The sequence below is a fragment of the Gymnoscopelus microlampas genome (genome assembly GCF_963454915.1).
Source record: "Gymnoscopelus microlampas genome assembly, chromosome: 1".
In the NCBI taxonomy this organism is placed as follows: domain Eukaryota; kingdom Metazoa; phylum Chordata; class Actinopteri; order Myctophiformes; family Myctophidae; genus Gymnoscopelus; species Gymnoscopelus microlampas.
In genome coordinates this window covers 35845724-35866279 of record NC_139962.1, presented here as the reverse complement: position 1 = coordinate 35866279, position 20556 = coordinate 35845724, and the positions used below count along the sequence as shown (strand labels likewise).

The following is a 20556-nucleotide window of genomic DNA, read 5'->3' as shown; positions in this document are numbered from 1 at the left end:
CCTGTAAAACAGCATACAACCACTAGGAGGAGACATTGCTCTTCTGATTTGCTGTACAATTATCTTCTCCCTTCTGATTCTAATTCCAATAAGTTTTTCTAAAACGTTTTCATGAATTATTTAGCAAATTTTAGCATAGGCTAATTGCCATAGTTTCTCCTGTCTCTAGTTACCAACATTCACTACTTTTTCATCGGTTTAATATTATTTACACATTTCAATATTTTCTCAGAGTTTCAGGTTTTACAGTATTATTGACAAACTGATGTTGGCTATGAGGGAATTCTCTACCAAGAATCTGAGTTGCAGGCACACTGTTAATACTACTGTTGATATGTATTGCATTTTATATTGCAACGCAAGTTTATCTGTAAAGCAAGGCAATTAAAGCTGCACTATGTAACTTTCAAATCCCAAAACGCTCGCCCCTAGACACAGTCGCCACGTAGGCAAACGTAAACGTAACCTAAACGTAACCACAGTAAACTATGCCTAAACTGGTAAGGCTACTTCTTGGCCTTACATCTACAACTCATTTAACCCCTGCTCACTTTGCTAGGGTCAGGTGGCTCAGGGTAGAGGACAGAGTACAGCAACTTGCAATGGGCCTGGTCTGCAAGATACACTATACACCACAAAGACACCCATGTACCTGTCAAAATTCTTCACAAACGTCAATCAAGTCCACAATCACAACACCAGAGTGAGCTCCACTAATCACGTCCAACCCAGATTTGGCTCTAACAAGGGGTTAAATTCGTTCTCTTGCTATGCCACAAAAATGTGGAAGGCCCTACCAACAGTCGGTGAGAATCCCTACTCTCCTTCAACAAAACCGTTCTAAAAGAGTATGGCTGCAATTCGAAACTGGCCCCAGTAAAAGTCAAAGCATAGTCCCCCGAGTGTGTTTTGGGGTGAGTCTTCTGGTTACCTAACTTTTACTTCCAAAATATGAAGTCCACGATCATAACACCAGAGGCAGCTCCACGAATCATATTCAACCCAGATTTGGCTCAACAAAGGGAATGAACTCGTTCTCATGCTATTCATCAAAAATGTGGAATGCCCTACCAAAAGGAGTAAAGGAGTGTAAAACCCTACTCACTTTCAAAACTGCCCTAAAGATACACCTTCAGGGGTCTGCAATTCGAAAATGGCCCTGTCTAAGTCTTAACCTACCCCCCTAACCCCCTACCCCCCCCCCCCCCTTTTTTTTCTTTTTCTTCTCTTGTACATTATTTTCACTCTTCATACCAGTAACCTGTAAGCTGATTGTATGACATTCTGTATGGTAGTGTGTATATCTGCCTGTCTCTTATATGTCATCATGATTTGTGTGCATGGGGATCTCATCTTAAACAAGCTCAGTGCTTAATGAGTCTTCCAGTTTAGTAGACCTTGTATTGTGAATTTGTACTTCCATGTACTGATGTTCTCATGTCTTACTAAATAAAGTACATCAATCAATAAATCCTCCTCTAGCTTAGCCTCGTTCCCAGCCTCACTCATCTGCTTCTAGCTGGATTTGAACCCAGTTTCCTGCGCAAGTGCTGAAATGTTTACCATTGAGCTAAGATCCTGTCTGCTTGCTCAGGGGATAAATTGAATCTTGACCATCAGATCATAATTTGTGTTACATTCTGTGTCTATAGGTGAGACATGACCTTTGCCTCAATAGAGCAGGGAGACAAAATACAGCCACCCCAATTTTATAAGTTATATTTTTAATGTGCTTTACATAAAAAATATGTATTTTGTATTCTCATTATTGTGTATAGCATATTCTCAACATAGGATCGTCATAATTATTATTATTATTATTATTATCATTATTATTATTATTATTATTATTATTATTATTATTATTATTATTATTATCAGCAGCAGCAGCAGAAGTAGTAGTGCTACTATGCATTCTATAATGCCCTTCATCTTCAACAAAACATTCCATGACGGTCACCTGACCCAACACTCTGGGTCACGTGATCGCTGTTCCATCCTCGCCATTTTGCAATGTGGGAAAGACAGAGAGAGAGAGGCCACTTTTTATTGCTAACGAATAAAACAAAGCGATCATTTTATGTGTTGAGGCCAAAGACCATCGAACGTTTCCGGATCAGTGAGTATGTAGCTGTCCGCAGAAACATGCAGTCTTGTGATCTGTCGTCATTCATTAACCGAGAGAAATAGTTAAAATGTCCTTGTGTATTTAACTGTTGCTAGTGAGACTCGTGTGTGTGTGTGTGTGTGTGTGTGTGTGTGTGTGTCTGTGAGAGTGAACAGAGCAGACAGCTAGCTCGCTAACAGCTCTACTGTGTGTGTGCACTCACTCACTGCCTGACTTCACACTTCATTTGAACTTGCTCTACTGTGTTGAATCAACGCGGCGTTGCGCGTCTGTCTGTCACGGTCGTTTCATACTATACATCTAATGCAACATTACCCAGATAAGTTGCCCAGCTGTCTGGTAGATAGAGTGATCCGATGTCTCCAAGTTGGGAACCTGAAACTAGGTCCCATATCGACTCGCTATAGAAAGCGGGGAACATATATTTAGACTATGACATACACTGTCACTGTCAGATGCCTGTCCGAGTCTGATACTCTGATTACGTACAGAAATGGCCCTTTTCAGCTTAGCAACCTTAGCTAAAGTAACCAAAGTCAAAATCAACGTGAAAATGAAACTCTACAACTTATTTCAGAGCTGAAGGCCTAGGGCAGTGGTTCTCAAACATTTTAATTTCAAGGACCCCCATAACTCTGAGTGTACAAATGGAACCAAATGGACCTGTAATGGTTCATTTGGTTCCATTTATACACTCAGAGTTACAGATTTGTAAGTGTCCATTTGGAACCCCCTCGAGGAACTCAGATAGTCCCTGGACCACACTTTGAGAACCACTGGCCTAGTGTTACACACCACAGGTCCACAGCAACAATCAACCTTTTGACTATAACTGCTATATTTAGCTAGTCCATGGGCATTGGGCAACCCCCAATAGAACCTGCACAAAGAACAATTCACCAACATTAAATGCAGTGCACACTAAACTCTTTCAAGAACAGTGGTTGCAAAGTAGACTTCCAGATAGGTATTTCGTTATAGGTTCAGTGTTTGTGGAAGAAAACAAAAAAACTGCTATAGTAATAAGTTGGCTTATGCATTCCAGGCTAATAATGTAAAACCTGCAATAAATTCATAGTTTCATATTGCTGTCGGGAAGCAGAAGTCTACAAATGAGGAAGCTAGTTTGTGGTCAGAAAGTGAAGGACAGAAGGATAAAAATAATTCCACCACAAGATAGATTCCTCATTTTGCTGAAGCCTATCTGTTTGTAAACAAATGCACATGGTTTTGACCGGACAATACTATTCACTGTTAGAGTAACTAACTTGCCATGCTTATCATAACAGTCCTTGTGACCACATGTTGGAGAAGATAATAACCCCTCTTCCTCGCAACAGGCTCCCAAGCCACTAGCTACACTTGGTCAGTATACTTGATGTGAATTGGAAAATACAATGACTAGACTTGTTAGACCTGCTTTCTTTAAGGGGCTGTAGCTTAGCTTAGTAGGGTGTGTGCAGTGTTTTTTTCTTTTTTTACATCCATATGGAAAAGTCTGTGTGCATGCACACATACCTGCATGATGCAGTGGTATTATTGTGTGTTCATACACGTGTGTAATTGCAAGTGCAAACAAACCAACCTTGTCGTTTTCTCTCCTAATGTTCTATTTTGACTTCCTCTCCTAACCAATTGTGTATTATATACAGTGTGTATTATCTGATCCGCCCTTGAAAAGTACCTAGTTTAGCTGGCGAATTGGGGATAGTTTGACTTCTCACCCAGCCTGCGCCGTTGTCTGAATTCTCACCCAGCCTGCTTTGTTGTCTTATCTCCTACACAGACCATGGAGGTGACCGGTGATGTTGTCATCAGCACACACTCTCCGTCTGTCCCCTCGACCCCTCCGGTCCCAGCTGCGCATGCTCAGTCTCAAACCAGGCCAGTCACCATGGAGGAAACCACCCAGAGGCTGCAGCAGAAACAGGCCGCTGACTCCCTCATCCAGGTCATTGAGAAGCTCAGCAAGATCGTTGACAAACGGCCCCAGCGGCGCTGCACGCTGGCCGGGCAGAAGAGGGTGCTCCACCAGGCCTCCGCTAGGGGAGTGTCGTCGGAGGAGACAAGGGAAAGCAAAGGAGCCTTGCCCAATAAAAAGAACAGGAGGAACTGCAAAGCAGACGAAGTGAAAATGAGCGAGGTGGAGTCGGTCGGGTCCCTTGCTGTTGACGGTACCACCGCCGGCATACTGTCAGAGGGAGCCGGTGCCACCAATAACCAGAACAACAACCGAACTGTAACATGCTATCAGTGCAGCCTGTGTCGCTACCTCTCCCCGACACTGCTGCTGCTGAAAGAGCACCTGAGGCAGCACGATGAGCAGCACAGTGACCTCATCCTCATGTGCTCCGAATGTCGCTTCACCTCCCGCCACCAGGGGGAGCTGGAGTCCCACGTCAGGCTCCACTTCGACTACGGAGATGACTCGAAGAAACATCCTGCTTCGGTGGACCTTCTCCCCGACGGCATGGCGAACGGAGACGGGCCGGGAGGCGGCAGTGGCTCAGGGGCTGAGGTGGTCGAAAGCTCCATGGACGGCGCTGACGAGCTCCCTCAGAAGAAGAAGTGGTATAGCTACGAGGAGTATGGGTTGTACCGCTGCCTCATTTGCAGCTACGTGTGCAGCCAGCAGCGGATGCTGAAGACACACGCCTGGAAGCATGCCGGCCTTGTTGACTGCTCGTACCCCATCTTTGAGGATGAGGACGATGCTCCTGCGAGAAGAGAGGTCCAGGCCTCCACAGGCCTTTCTGGAGGTGGTGTTGCCAATGTCACTACAACCAGAGAGGAGCTTGTCGTCCTCTCCCCTGTCCTCCATGAGGACAGCCTCCAGAAGATCCCTGCTGCCTTTAAGCTCCAACTCTGCACGCCATTGGCCGCTGAGGGTAAGAGGGATGCGATTAATCACCCAATTGTGGATCACAATGAAAGCCCAATCACTATGGAGGAGGAGGGTGTGTATCCCATCAAGGACATGAGCACAGAGGAGCCTATGGTGGAGGTGCAGGTGACTACGGAGGCAGTGGCAGAGGTTGAGATTGATGGTCACCATGGTAACAGTTCTGTGACAGACAGTTTACTGTCATCTGCTCAAAAGATCATCAACAGTAGCCCGAACAGCACTGGCCACATCAATGTGATCGTGGAACGGCTGCCCTCTGCTGAGGATTCAGTCATGGCCACCAACCCCCTCCTCCTCAGCCCAGATATGGGTGGAGAGGCTGAAACTGAGGAAGAAGTGGGTCATTTGGAGACAGACCACCCGGAGTCAGTGGTCTTGTGCAAAGAGGAGCAGGAGGAGGTGAGTATCGGTTGGAGCGGTAATTGTATCAGTGACAGACAGCTTTCAGCAGATGATAGCCAACCCACCAGCATCGAACCGCCTTGTGATGAGAACATCCCTCCTGCTGGCCGCAGAAGGACCCACTCAGAGTCGCTGCGACTACACTCGCTGGCTGCTGAGGCCCTAGTTGCTATGCCCATGAGAACCCTTGAACTCCCCTCCTCCACCACCACCAGCACCCACAGCAAGACCTTTAAGGCCACCGCAGCCTCAGCACAGAGCCAAGACGTGATGGGTCAAAGACTACTGGAAGTGACGTCTTCTGATGGGAGAGTGTCAGAGGTCGCCAAGGCAACAGCTTTGATTGACTTGGAGCTCCATGCCCAGGACAAAGGGGAGGGACTGGGATCCCTGGGCTTGGGGCTGGGCCTGGGCTTAGGGGAGGTAGACGATGGGGGCTCCACCACCAAAGCTGGCATCAGCTTGTCTCTGCTGACGGTCATTGAAAGGCTGAGAGAGCGCTCCGACCAGAACGCGTCCGATGAGGACATCCTGAGAGAACTCCAGGACAACGCGCAGTTCCAAAACGGAACGGTCACCGGCGTGGTGGCGGGGAACGAGGCTGACGGTTATGTGTGTGATGTGGCAGGGATGGACACGGTAGTCGCACCTCCTGATGGGGGATTGGTGGACTTCATCCCTGGGAGTGAGAGGCCTTACCGCTGTCGCCTCTGTCGCTATAGCAGCGGCAACAAAGGGTACATCAAGCAACACCTGCGGGTGCACCGACAGAGGGAGCCGTACCAGTGCCCCATCTGTGAGCACATCTCCTCGGACAGCAAGGACCTGGAGAGTCACATGATTCACCACTGCAAGACCAGGATGTACCAGTGCAAGCAGTGCCCAGACACCTTCCACTATAAGGTGAGTGGGGATCCCTATCATTCATGATTCCAGATTAACAAATAAAACGTTATTGTCCATCATATAGTGTTTGGAAATTGTCTTTGGTTAGACGCTCTCGAACAACATAAAAACTCAACATAAACTCATGAAAGACACCAAAATGTCACACCGTCGTTATGTCAAGTGCATAAGGCACTTTGTCAAATGGACCATATGGATGGGTTATTGTTATGCTGTACCTTGTTGAAGAGATGAAAACGGCTTGATGCAGTGCAGCACCAGAAGTTGGCCATAGTGTGTTGTTGGTGCAAGCGAGAGGAGAGAACTATCGATTCCTCTGCTGTCACAAAGAGACTTCAGTGCCCTTTAGTGCAACAGAGATCATTAAGTTCATCGTATTATTCAGTAGATTTGAGAAGTTGGTTTAAGAAAGTTGCTAAATGTTTCTGAGGTGAAGCTCTCTCCAGTTTGACATTATCCGCTCCAAAAGTGGTATTCAAGAGTAAGTGGGCCTATTAAATGTGCAGCGTGCATCAAAGTGCTCCCCCTACTTCAGTCAGCACTCACTCAGCCAGTATTTCAATGTTATACTTTGTGCACGACACATCCAAAATAAGAGAGGTTTAACATTGATGTGAACTTGACAAATGTAATACAGGAAGGAAGTTGCCTACAGTGAGAAAGCTTTAACATGTTCTTTCATGTAATCATTTCTTGTTGGTGTATGATTATAAAAGTAATACATGTAAGTCATTTATCATAACGTTTCCCTTCCTTAGAGTCAGCTGCGAAATCACGAGAGAGATCAGCACAGCTCCACCAGTGCAGTGGCAGCTCTCACGCCTGTCAGTGAAGCCATGGTAACCACAGAGGAAGCTGAACGGACAACAGAAGAAGGTAGGAAACATGGAGCATTGTAACAGGCCAGCCCTAGTGACAACATGGGATGCGGTTTCTGATTCAGACCTTGATAATCAGGTTAGCCCATTCAATCCGGGAACGCATCTGTGTCATTTTTGATTTCTTTGGCTATTCAAAAATAGCAGATATACAAGCTCATAGCGTTGCACCGAGTGTGCCACGCACCGAGTGTGATAGGGGTCTGCAGATTTGGCTGCAGACCTCCATCTCAAAATATTTTGTTCCAGGGACGACTCCCAGAAGCAAAGATTTGAGTACAATATATTCTCTTTAAAAGAATATATATAATCAAAGATTTGCACAAATGTTCACAATTTCTAAAAACAAAATAGATCTACAAGCTTGTAGCTCCCCTGCTTTCAGGGGAGAAACTGAATTGTGTCCTGCAGGCGGTACCACTTGTCAACCTTTATTATTTTCACATTTAGATTAGTGTAAATTCCCTCTATTACTGCCTGAGTCCGATTTCCTTCTCTTGATTGCAGCTATTTTAAAACTCAGCAGCAAGGCTATTTACCAGATCAAGGAGACGGGAAGATATTGTTCTGTTTGACCTGTGTTAGACATGTTAGTTTTATAATTGATTTCACTGGCAACATTTAAGGCTCTTTGGGGTCCCTGTATGTGACCGTCACCTTTTAACCCCTAATGAATCAAGAGTCTTTATTTTGTCGCTCGTTCATACATGTAGGTACAAGCAGTGACAAAGCATGTTTCGCAAGACAGCAAATAAATATAAGATAAGATAAAACGTACAGGAAAAACCCACAATCTAACCTTTTCTAAGATGAACTTCAGCAGCAGCGGGTCACGTGTCGAAAATAGCACATCTACAATCTTACAGTGTGTAGCTTCCGTGGCTTGTTGGAGCTTGTAGATCTGCTGTATACATTCGGCTGTAACACGTGCAGCGCCAGTGTCAGGTTACTATAGCAGCGTGACTCCGCACTGTAATGAACAGAGGTGAGACGGCACTGACGACTGTCTTTCTGCTGCCACGCACCTCTCTCACTGACCAAAACGTGTTTATATAACGAAGAATTGTAAAACATTCCATTGGATATTTTTTCTAAGCTAAGATCACAGGTGAGGTTAGCAGAGTAGCACCTACCCCAGTTTGCACCATTGACAGCAACGTGTGAAAAAACACACCCATCCAAATTTCATTTTTTTAATAAGATGGACAAAATAATAAATGCTGCCGCTGCGGGATAATCATCCTAATCATTAAAACTTAAATTGTAGGCTAAAGTTGAAGTTAACCAATTCTGTTTGTATATTCTTTATTTCCACACATTGTGTGACTTGCGCTTTTATTGCGTGTGTTTGTTCTCTTACTAATTTCCTGTTGCAAATAAAGCAGCTGCTGCAGAAATTCTGTCACTTACTGTCTTCTCCCCGTCCCCTGTACACTATCTACAGTACATAAAGCTACTCCGAGTTGGGTCATTCACTTTTGGTATTGAATGTTTGCGCAAAAAAATAACTAAATGCATGCATTTATTTACTACACCCAACAAAATAAAAATGAGAGGCAACTCTTTGATATCTAATTTATAAGGTCTCCCATGCCCTGCAATGCACTGGAATGCAGGCTAGCTCAGTCATTTAAGACCGATCCATACAGGAAAACCTTTAAACAATGATCAGTTTTAAGAAATACTATTTCTTTTTCAGTTTTCCCCCTCATATTCTTACCTCAGATTCTTAATGGTCTGATTAATTCATATCATCACTAAATTATCTTCTTCTTGTCTTCTTAGTAGTAGTATTGGTATTATTAGTACACTTGACTGAGGTTTGGCATTAATATTCTAGCCTGGACCATAAGCATTTAATGTTATTGATTTTTGTTGATACATTGATGTTTACTTTCCATACATTATCATTTGTCCTCCTCAGATTCTAGCATACAGAACATATACAAGTGTGACGTGTGCGACTACACTAGCTCCACCTACGTTGGCGTGAGGAATCACAGACGTATCCACAACTCTGATAAACCTTACAGGTGAGTCTGCTTACAGTCTTACAGGATGTACTGTACCAATTAAATCGCATTCCAAATACTGAAAGAGAGTACTACCTGCCCAGTCTATTTCTAACTTGGCAACGTAGACTTGGTTTGGAGACATTGGGCTAAAGCAGGGGTTGAGAAACCGTTCAGCTTGAGACCCAAAATAAAAATGTGATGTCTCCTCAGGACCCAAACTTACAAAAATACATTATCTACAACATTTATATTTTACTATTGGCTGCAGTTATACCTGGAAATACAGTGTTTCTGTGAGAATACATCCTTATAAGCACATTTAATAACAATCAATGTTTTATTATCAATATTTGAATTTAAATAACTATGTCTTACTGTGTTGCTAATAGTTGTGCACATACACAAACACACAGAATTTGTCTGTCATGGAAGCTGACACACATACATACTTTTTATTTTCATTTTAACACACATTATTGATTTCCACTGTCAAAACAATGTTGAATGAATGTACTTTGCTACAATTAGGGCTGCACAATATGGAAAAAATGTCATGATGCGGGACAATCTGAGACAAGTTGTTCTCATCTCACACTCATGGCCGCCCGCCCGCCCGTGCTAGAAATATTTTCTATGCAATGTGCAGGGAAAGGGGGGTTGATGAGGGGCAGTGTAAAACACAGAGCATCTGAGCTCAACAGATCAGCATAGCAAACACCTTTCTTCTATTTTATTTAGGTAAGTTTATAGATGACCCAATAAAACAGGTCTGTGGCCTAATGTGTTGACCCTATGTTAGGGAAACACTGGTCTAAAATAATTGTATAATTTATTTTTATTTTATTAACCAAGCTCTAATAACTCTAAGAAGTTTTTTTGGGGATTTTTCTGCCTTTTTTGGTTAGTAGTAGTGAAGAGGGACATGAAACGGGGAATGACACGGCCGTCAGGCTAGGGACTCGAACCTGTGACGCGCTAAGTGCCCGGACCACTGGCCTATCTTTAAGAAGCATTGAGTTTTCTGACATTCTGTGCATGGTTTTGGTATCATATTTTGGGAATAGATACGTTTTTAAATAACACTACCCTAAAGTAGTTTCTGAGGGCAAAACTAGATGTATACAAAGGTTGGCGTATTCTTGGGTTCTTTTGGGTTATGCGCTCGGTATGCATAGTTTAAGTTTTGGACAGTGATTTTATCCTATTGGCGTGTGAGTGTGTGTGTCTGTGTGTGTAACATTACGGTCATTTACGACCCAACATGGAATCGTTGCCACTCACAACCATGAGAAGTTGATGTTTACACTGGTTGAGCTAAGCTATGTGTGCTAATAACACAAAGTGGATTTGAACAGTACACGTGTCAATGTGCGTGCTAGTGCTATGGAAGTGATATACAAAGTGCCATCCCGCTCATAAAACACAGTGTGTGTGGACACTGCCCATAGCCCAAAGTCCCCAAAGTACGAATCTCATGTGTTTACACAAAAATGCGAATAAACAGCTTACATTTGGGCGAAGTAAAAAACAGGCTTCTTCACGGTCTGCACATGCCAATGGTCAATGCCTGTGTGCAAGTTCAGATCAATTGCTCAATCCACTGAGGAGAACCATGTGGAACAGAGAGACTGACTGACTGACTGCTGACTGTGAGGTTCAATTCATAAAGGTCTCACAGGCACACAGAGCGCCTCCAGGCGCGAGTGCCCGCGTCGACCAGCCGATGGTCTGCTAGTCGAATCAGCGCCGTCCGAGTTATGTACCGATAGGGACAGAATCGTAAATATTTTTGGTGCGGACTGCGTTTGCTCCACTGACTGCGTTTGTCCCAACTACCACTCAAAGTGGCTCCTGGCCAACTGCCTGGATGAGGCAGACTTATTTTTTAAAAGCTTTGTGCTTTCTATTAGACTGTGCAGGGCTGACTGACAGAGGTTTCCTTAATATATAATAGGATATAATAGGATTGAAATGTCTATATATTCTGTAGTACAGAATTTGTGGATATTTTATTTATCCATTAGGTGGCAGTAGATACCCAGTAAAGCTCTGGTTAGCACATTGTTCTTATTTGAAAGCTCAGTCATGTCTGGTGCTGTCATGTTTTTGTTCAAGCAAGCACATGGTCCTTGCATTCCTGCCTAGCAGCTGTCGGGTGTAAACACTGGTTTTGATGTTCGCTTATTTAAGATGTGGTCTTACTAGGCTATATTCTCAGAGGACACACACAAGGATCTTTCTTTTAGTATTGACTAATATTGCAGTATAAAGTGCACACATATAATGCAACTGAAGACTTCTCAAGTGGCTTGTGGCTTATACCCACTGTTGCCAATAACATCACTTTGCTTAATGTACCGAAATGGAGTTTTTAGTATGATTTATTTTTTCTTTGTGCTGATTTGTATTCGGGTAACGCGAAAAGAGAGGCATTATTTGGCGCTGAAACTATAGTTTCTATGGTCTTGAGAAACAGGATGTCATACTTTTTGTCAGGCCCCGGATAGATGTTAGACTTTCAAGACAAAAATAAATACACAAATAAAAGATTTAAATGAAACCCAGAATCTACGCGGCTTGATCACAGACACTCTTTTCTCTGTCATCATGCAAAACATCTTGATCCCTGAAGCGGATGCAAATCAAAGATTTGTTTATGTTCCTTTTTACTCGTATATAGACCAGCCATTCCCAACCTGTGGGCTGCGAGGGTATTGTAGGTGGACAAATATTTGGCATACAAGATTTTAATGATAATTTAACATTAATATATGTAAACAAATTGCATGGTATTTATTTTCCTTAAAACCTTGAAAGATTTGTTTTCATTGTGATGCCAATTAGATGACAACTTAAAGTATACTATGTTGGTTCCATTGATCCAAGCCAGAACACAATCGATTGATTGATCATTAAAATAAACATGCTCTGGTTTACCGATGGCCTAGTGGTTAAAGGAGTAGTTCACCCAAAAAATTACTTATTTTCTATCAATTGCACTCCCCATGAAGCCTTGAATCCATGGATTTATTTTAGTTTTTGTGGCATTCCTAAGCCAATAATTTGATTCCCGTCTCCTACCGGCTAATGTATCCGGTAGGAGACACAAAGTAGAGTATTTGTGTTTCCTACCGGATACACACCCGGTCATCAAATTATTGGCTTAGGAATGCCACAAAAACAAAAATAAATCCATGAATTCAAGGCTTCATGGGGTGTGCAATTGATAGAAAATATGTCATTTTTTTGGGTGAACTCCTCCTTTAAGGTCCATACCACATATAATATAGGCTCTGATGCAGCCTGACAGCGAGTCGCGGGTTTGATTCCCGTACCTTTGCTGTGCGTCACTCCCCATCTGTCTCTGTCTCTGTCTCTGTCTCTCTCTCTCTGTCTCTGTGTTTCCTGTCAGTCTTCACTGTACTAAAAAAAAAAAAAAACTATCTAATAAAAATGAATAAAAATGCATGCAGCCTACCCATCTGACCACTAAACACAAAAGCCAAAAGGCTGCAGTGTTAAATGGTCAGATGGGTGCTTCCAAGATTTGCAAGTGGGCCCTGATCCAGAAAAGGGCGGGAACCACTTGTCCACTTGTAGACACAGCATAGATGCCTGAACTACAGGTCATTCAAATGCTTTCCACTTCTCATTCAACCCATTCAATCCGGGAACGCATCTGTCATTTTAAGATTTCTTTGGTGATTAAAAAAATAGCAGATATAAAGCTTGTAGATCTGCTTTATTTTTTTCGTGAACATTTTTGCAAACTCAAATCTTTGCTTCTTGGGGGGTCCCTGGAACAAAATATTTTGAGATGGGGGTCCGCGGCCAAATGCATCATTTTGGGTGGTCCTTGACATGAAAAGGTTTGAGAACCACTGATATTATAGCATTATTTAAATAAATAATAGGATTTAGAAGGCATTTGTAGAATCCCCAAAAGCAAAGATTTTAGTTAAAATGTTCGCTACAAAAAACATATATATTCAAAGATTTGCACACATTTTCATGATTTTTCTAAAACAAATTGTGGTTAAAATCTAAAATCACAGATGCTTTCCCGGTCTTAATGGGTTAAATTGATTTGTTGAGTACCTATTCACACAGTCCACTCGCCATCATTGTTATTAAAGCTGTTTGGGAGACGTTGTAAGGTTCTTGTGTGTATTGTGTCCCTGGCCACCAGGGGTATGTGTAATCTGAGTTCCCAGAAGTTTTCGCCAGCTCTCGCATACAAACGGGAGGGGCGAGGAACTTCTGGGCCAAAACCCCTGTATTTGTGGGCGGGATGTAACTTACGCTCAGAATCTGAGCGGACACGCCTCTTACCGGTCTGAGAGCTGTGCAACTCGTCTAAACAGTCCGACGAGAGGCAAACAGCAGTACACAACAATCGCGGCCGCAATTTCTCAAGGAGAAATTGCTTCCCGTCGCTCCTATTTACATGCAACACCCACTGCATGTGGATCCCGCCCTCTTTTCTTCATTGGCTATTGATTTGAATCAGAACGCAGTGGCCCCGCCCCTGCTGTCCAGGCTTTGAGCCGAAGCCTCCCAGACTAGGGGTATGTGTGACCATCTTTACCACACTATTTCCAACATTGGCTTTCTTGCTGTTTTAAATCCATTGCCCGGTTACACCCTGACACATGCAAACTGCACAAATCTTGCATATTTCGATTTGTGGCTTTGCAAAGTTGCAATTCCCCCTTCAATTGAGTGACAGGTTTCTGGCCCGGCTTTGAGGGCAAATTCAATTTATCCGGGGCAAATCCAATTTGCCTGCTGACTCTGTACATTCGTAGGAAACAGTTACATTTACAGAAAGGTTTTGTTCTACAGGTTCCACATGCTAAGGCATCCATCTGCGAGTGGTTTTCTCCCTTTGGTTTTCCATGAGTCCATATTGTCATAAGGTATCTTTAGTACACAGACAGTTATGCCTAGACTGAGAACTTGCAGAGTGAATCTCTCTCTTGATGAAAGGGTGGGAGATTTGAAATGACATGTTAGATGGCTCTCTCACTGTTAAAGGATAATTCTAAAGCCCTAATTTGGAATTACTCTTTCCTGCACCCTGCTGTAACACTGCATATATTAAGAATATTTATATTCGTATCCCTACTGATTGCCTGAATGACTAATTTGACTCCAATTAACCAACTCCAATTAAATGTACTTATATTTAATCTAGAGACAACCCCCCAGTGACCATATGTTAATGTATCCAAAATGATGTTCACAGATTATTTTAAGTAATCAGGAGGACAGCTAAAATTGATCTCTGCAACCTGTGTACTCATTCCAAACTGAAAATCTGGGCCAGTGATATTGGAAATTATTCTGAAAAATTCCACTACAGAAGGATTTGTCAAATCAGTTTCCATGATGTACCAACGGCAGTCAGCTGCTGCACAATGGACCATTAGTTACGGGTGTAGCCTCCCTTCAAGTTCACAGGCCTCGCGTTTGCCTTTGTGCCCTCCAGGCAACTGACAAGGCCGCTTCATCTTCAAACTAAAACACCTGGAAGGCAAGGGGAGGGAAACTGTTGTAATGCATTGATCTTTTGCCCTAACACTTTGCTCTCTTATTCTCTTCGGTATAACTCCTGAGGGTAGTACTGTCACTATAATTAGCACTTGTAACATTATACTAAGTGTCCAATTGGAAAGCATATCACAGGAAGAAATCTCATCCTAACACAAAGTAATGGGAAAACCGTTACCATACAAAATCTTAATGATGTGAAAATGGAAAAATAGAAACACCTCGAAGGCATGCCTAATCCCAATCATAAATTAAATGGGTAGAAGCATATGAAGGCAGATACAGGCAGGTGATTACCCTTAGATATTTCCTTTATATTTCACAATTTCTGTTTGGCAAGCTGGAAATACACACCAAATAACACCTGACTATTAATTATGCAAGAAAACCCTGTTAGCTAGTCACATTAAAATGTAACAAGCTAGTGTAAACTCAGTGGGTTGGTGAAGTCGCTTTATCCTAAGCTGCACATTGCCTCCGTGCACTGATTATAATTGTGGCACTCATTCTCTGTCTTACATAATACTTCCGTAGTTGATGCACTTCCTTTGTGCTGTAAAATCAACCCTGAACGATTACACAGCCCTACGAGGTAGGGCTGTGTAATTAACCTAAAATATATTGAAACTCATATTTAGAACCAATAACTGACTTGTAATCAAGAAGCAATTTTTGTTTTATGTACATATATTTAACAAATTGATACAGAACAAATTCTAATACACTTTCTATAATCGACTAAACCCATTCGTTTTGTGAGCTTGTAGATCTGCTATTTTCAGTATATACTGTATATCGTTTTTATCGTAATCGAGGCAAACGTTCATCCAGCCCTAGGTAATAGTGGCCTATTTTCATAAATAGAAGTGCAAAACGTAGTGCACACGGGACATTACAATAGTATTTTGGTATTTTCATGGCCAGATGTGCATGGCACAGCACCAGTTAAAAGGTAGGGGCAATAGATGAATTACAGTAATTCCTTACCTTCTAGATGTTTTAGTTTGAGGTGCATGGCACAGCTATACAGGCCTACTTGTCTCACTTATTCACAGATGTGCATCTAGGCCTATTATCTACTTAAAGGTATTACAACTTTGGGGCTTTCGTTTGGAAACGTAACCAAGAGCATTTACTCTTTTTCAGTCTTTTTCTTATCATCATGAGTGCTTTTATTTTATTGTGTTTCTTTGTCAACACGCCAAACTTTGCTCTATCTAGCCAATAATCTTTGTAGGCTATCAGGGTTAGGGTAGATGCTTTTCCCATTCCTTGTGGCATATTAATAGAACAATAATTCATAGTTCCTCGGTAGGCCTACATTTCTGCCCAAAAACTATTTCTGTCATTTAAACACTGCCACGTGGTCAGAATACAATATTCTTTCCAGCTTGAGGGATATATTGATGAATCAACAGATACTCGTAGATTACATAAAGATGAGTGTCAATATGTCTACATAAAGATGAGTGTCAATATGTCTACATAAAGATGAGTGTCAATATGTCTATTTTGGTGTGGCTCCGCCAACTAGAATGATGCAAATATGTCATTATGTGCTGTTGACCTGGTCCTAGCCAGTGGACGATGTGTATTAATGGTCATCTTTGACACCAGCATTGCAGCACGCTGCTTGATTGCCAATGACACCAAAGTGCCGAACAACAGCACTGTACATCAGCACAAATGCACTTTCCCTGTGTAAAGAATTGAGCTACTGCACCTGTATAGAGATGATACAGCCGATACTTTCTTGGGTGGCAACTCTTCTCTGTGTTTCGAAGTGCTACAATAATGTTTTCCATAGGGAAATCCTCTTTGATGCACATAATTCATATGTGAGGACAGCATTTACTAAATAAATGGGTGGCAAGCACACATGATTTAAAATTAGAGAGGCCTCATTCTTGTAAAAGACGGGGGCGGCCAAGCCGGCCATGGCTCAGGAGGTAGATCGGCCGCTTAAGAATCGGAAGGTGCATTCCTGGTTCAAACCCCTGGCTGCTCCCGATGAGCAGGTGGGTGCCTTGCATTGTTTCATCCACCATCTATGAATTTGAATGGGTGAATGTAATTCACATAGTAAAGTGCTTTGAATAAAAGGCGCTAAATAAATACACCATTTACCATTTAATTCACCTTTGGTGAGATGTATTTCTACTCTGTTTTATATTTCAAATGATGAAAACATGGCATTGAAAAACAAGGCATGACCCTTTGTGAGATGAGAAATGTGTATGGGAAAGAAATCCACTACTGTAGGGTTTGTCAAATCAGGTTGTGCGACCTGTCGCAGCAACAGTGTGCTGCAGCATTACGCAGTGGAACAGTCCCATTTGTTGTGCGTCTTGGTGACCATGAGTTATGAGTGGAGCCTGCCTTCACAGTGTTTGCCTCTGTTCCCTCAAGGCAACTAACAAGGCTGCTTCATCGTCAAACTAAAACATCTACAGTGCAACCAAGTAGAAAACACAGTAATGTATTTGTTTTCTTACAGTAGCAATTTTCTGTGTTTTGTTCTAAATCCCTAATTCCCTCCAGGCAACACACCAATAGAAGCCCATATTGACCACAGACAACAGCTTGTTAAACTGCAGGCTTTCTCCCTTGTCGCTTTATTCACTTCTGTCTCTATCTCTCTAACTCCTTCTCGCTCGCATTTCCTCTCTCTAATCCTTTCTCTTTATTTCTCCTCCCTCCCCCTCTTCTTACCCATACCTCTCCTCCCTTTCTGTCATCTTCTCTTTTTCCTTGTATTTTATATCCCCCTCCATCTTCACACCCTCCTCTCCACCGTGTCTCTGTATACCAGGTGTTGTAGCTGTGACTTTGCCACCACAAATATGAACAGCCTAAAAAGCCACATGAGGAGGCACCCCCAGGAACACCAAGCTGTGCAACTGCTGGAGCAGTACAGGTGAGAACATTCGCACGTCGTCCTGCACATACAGTTATGAACAGAGAGAGGTGTATCTGTTCAAGGTTGTTCGTAAGACAACTGTCTGTTGACAGTGTCGACTGCCAAAAATGACATGAGGAAAAAAGGAAGGAATGTAAACGCACCTGAAGCTATGTGTACTTTAGCTTGATATGAACACATTTATGTGCATAAAGCATCTATTTGATAACCAACTGAAGCAGTAAGTCGATGGTACTGTAGTCTCGGTCTCTCTCTCTCTCTGTCGCTCTCACACACATTCAATTGAAATATTGTGGGATTATGTGGGACTAGACTGTAATATTCCGGGAAGATGCAGGACTAAACAGCACTTCAATTTAGGAGTGGGGGCGAGCGGGAGCGGGACTAAGGGAACTATTGTGGATGATGTTGGCCGATCAAGTGCAAGAATATGTGCACCTGTACGATTCCTCATAAGAATCCATAAAGACGTGCAAAAAGACTTTCTGGGGATAAATTGCGGCATCACTTAGGGATGATGTTTTGGCAGCGATGGAGAGCTCTTTTCAACTTGATTAACTACTGTTGATCTGTGATCTTTAATAAACTGTTAAGGTTTATGATCAACCAGTGATGTAGTTCTATGTGACCACAGTGTTGCAGATCACAGTCACGTGGGCAAATGGAAGTTAAAACATAGCTGTGTCTGGAGATAATCTTGCAAACTGCTGGACCAATCTGGTATTTGGGCATGCCTGACACAAACTCCATATATGGGCATAAAAGGGACAACGTCTGGCAGATGGAAATCTCCATATATGGGCATAAAAGGGACAACGAGAGACAGACGGGTACAATGGTTATGGCATAACTGGGTGGGGCATGTATTTTCAACATGCAACGTTCCCGACTTGCATCGCTCCCAAGTAGGCTGGTGCCCAATGAGAGAGATTGGTGCCCGGCGTCGAAGCAGTTGTCCAGAACTGCCGAACCGACCAATATGTCTATTATATTGGCATGCCCACATATGGCCATATACTGATGATATCAGGGATCTCCATATATCTGTATACCTATATCGTCTCTGAAGGGGGATATACAGTATCTGTGAGAAGAGGTTTGACTGCATACCTAAATGTTGTGTAATATACCAGTCAGTATTGCTGCACTACCTTCATTTGACAGTGGGTTGCATTGACTTTCACAAGTGTTACCTCTATTACAGTGCTCCAGGGCATATTTTATATCTTCCAGTCATATAAAAAATGTCCCACCCAATATAAAAGTGCATTTAAAAAAGACACTAACAAGATTTGCAAACTGATTTATCTACAGTACTCACAATTCTGCCCTCTGGCAAACATTTTAGCCTTATTGAACGCATACACCCCATGAACAGTAGCAACAGGTTAAAGGACCATACCACTGCCAATACATGTTGCTTTGGTCTCGTACATAAACATATATTTTCTGCTAATAGCTTTATTTTTGGATTTTCCAAAGTAGTTCAAATGTTAACAGACTTAACCTGAATAATTGAGTCAATATTTGTTAAACATCACTGAGCCCTAAGAATATATGAATATTTGAGATGCTTACATCAATCCTTTGTCCAGGGACTGTTTTCAGCTAGACTTTTCAAACCAAATCCACATGTTAAAATGCCTTAAAGCTACAATCCATTAGTTCTATATTTCTTCTGGCGGAAACGGGTAATCGCAATGATGTCCAAACTACAAAAAAAGATGTCAGTGCATCTAGTGTCCAATCCGGCGAGCGGCGCTGTGTGCTTCAAATAACTTCATTGACATGGTCAACTAGTAGGTGTCCTACCTGACACCAAGGTGGAAAGTTCTCAATGGAAGAGTAGGGAGATCATTTGTGTTTGTTTTAACATGCTATACTAACATGTTATTCATTCAAATGAGTCCCAGATTGTATCTGGGACTGGGATGAAGGGGCGGCCATAGCTGAGTGGTTAGTGAGCCCGCCTAGGGAGCCAGAGGCCCTGGTTGCCCCAGGTTCGATTCCAGGCCAGGCCAGCATATGTGTCGATGAAATGAAATTTGTCCCTGAGCAAGACTCTTAACCCCTAATTGCTCACAGGTTCTCATTGGAAACAAGACCGCAAGGACTTTCATGAACAACCTGTTAAAAGGAATTATCCTTATCCTTATCTTTAAAAGGCAATGATAATGGTGGCATAGTGAAATTCAGTTAAATGTTATTCAGTGTTAAATAAATCTCATGCAAGTTAAAATTCTCTGCAAGATCATTTTCATACCGTACTGAAACTAATTGGTTTCCTCAATGATCAAACAAACCATGGTATCCTTTGGATAATGGTCGGCACTGTAATGTCAAGTATACGGCGAATTATAATATATAAGCTAAACATGTCTTTATACACATTTTTAAGGAAGCGAAACATGCCTTAGTCCTCCTCCCCTGACTCCCCAGAGTCTTTAGTTAGGCTGATTCCTCTTGATAGAAAGGCGGATTAGTACCACCTCAGAATACATATTAAATCCAATGAGTCTTTATCCTCCCTCCCTCACGTCCCCCTTGCTAAAACCTTCATTATGCCCCCTCTTTTGCTCATTTTCCTCTGCAAATCTCTTTCCTCCCTTGCATCCTTCCCGTCTGCTCCTGTCCAGGTGTTCCCTGTGTGGCTATGTGTGCAGCCATCCACCATCTCTAAAGTCCCACATGTGGAAGCACGCTGGGGACCAGAACTATAACTATGAGCAGGTCAACAAAGCCATCAATGAGGCCATATCCCAGAGTTGTCGGTGAGTAATGTTTTTTTTTTGTATTACACTTTTCTATTGCAATTGCAAACATCAACTGCAGTGTGTGTGTGTATTTGT

The 20556-nt window shown here is 42.6% G+C and overlaps 1 protein-coding gene across 4 annotated transcripts in view; it reads left to right on the top strand.

Annotated features, from left to right (window-relative positions):
* The window catches only part of znf507 (zinc finger protein 507), a 51700-nt gene that overhangs the window by 26291 nt on the left and 4853 nt on the right, over positions 1-20556 (top strand). The window contains exons 1-7 of one of the 4 annotated variants that reach the window (XM_084070396.1): positions 2059-2119; positions 3418-3493; positions 3915-6338; positions 7100-7217; positions 9144-9252; positions 17600-17704; positions 20344-20478. In XM_084070396.1, coding sequence (XP_083926522.1) covers positions 3918-6338; positions 7100-7217; positions 9144-9252; positions 17600-17704; positions 20344-20478 — 2888 coding nt within the window. In that variant the 5' untranslated portion in view covers positions 2059-2119; positions 3418-3493; positions 3915-3917. Of the gene's footprint in view, positions 1-2010; positions 2124-3417; positions 3494-3914; positions 6339-7099; positions 7218-9143; positions 9253-17599; positions 17705-20343; positions 20479-20556 lie in introns of those variants that run through there. The other 3 variants (XM_084070395.1, XM_084070394.1, XM_084070397.1) reach the window with 3 other exon arrangements.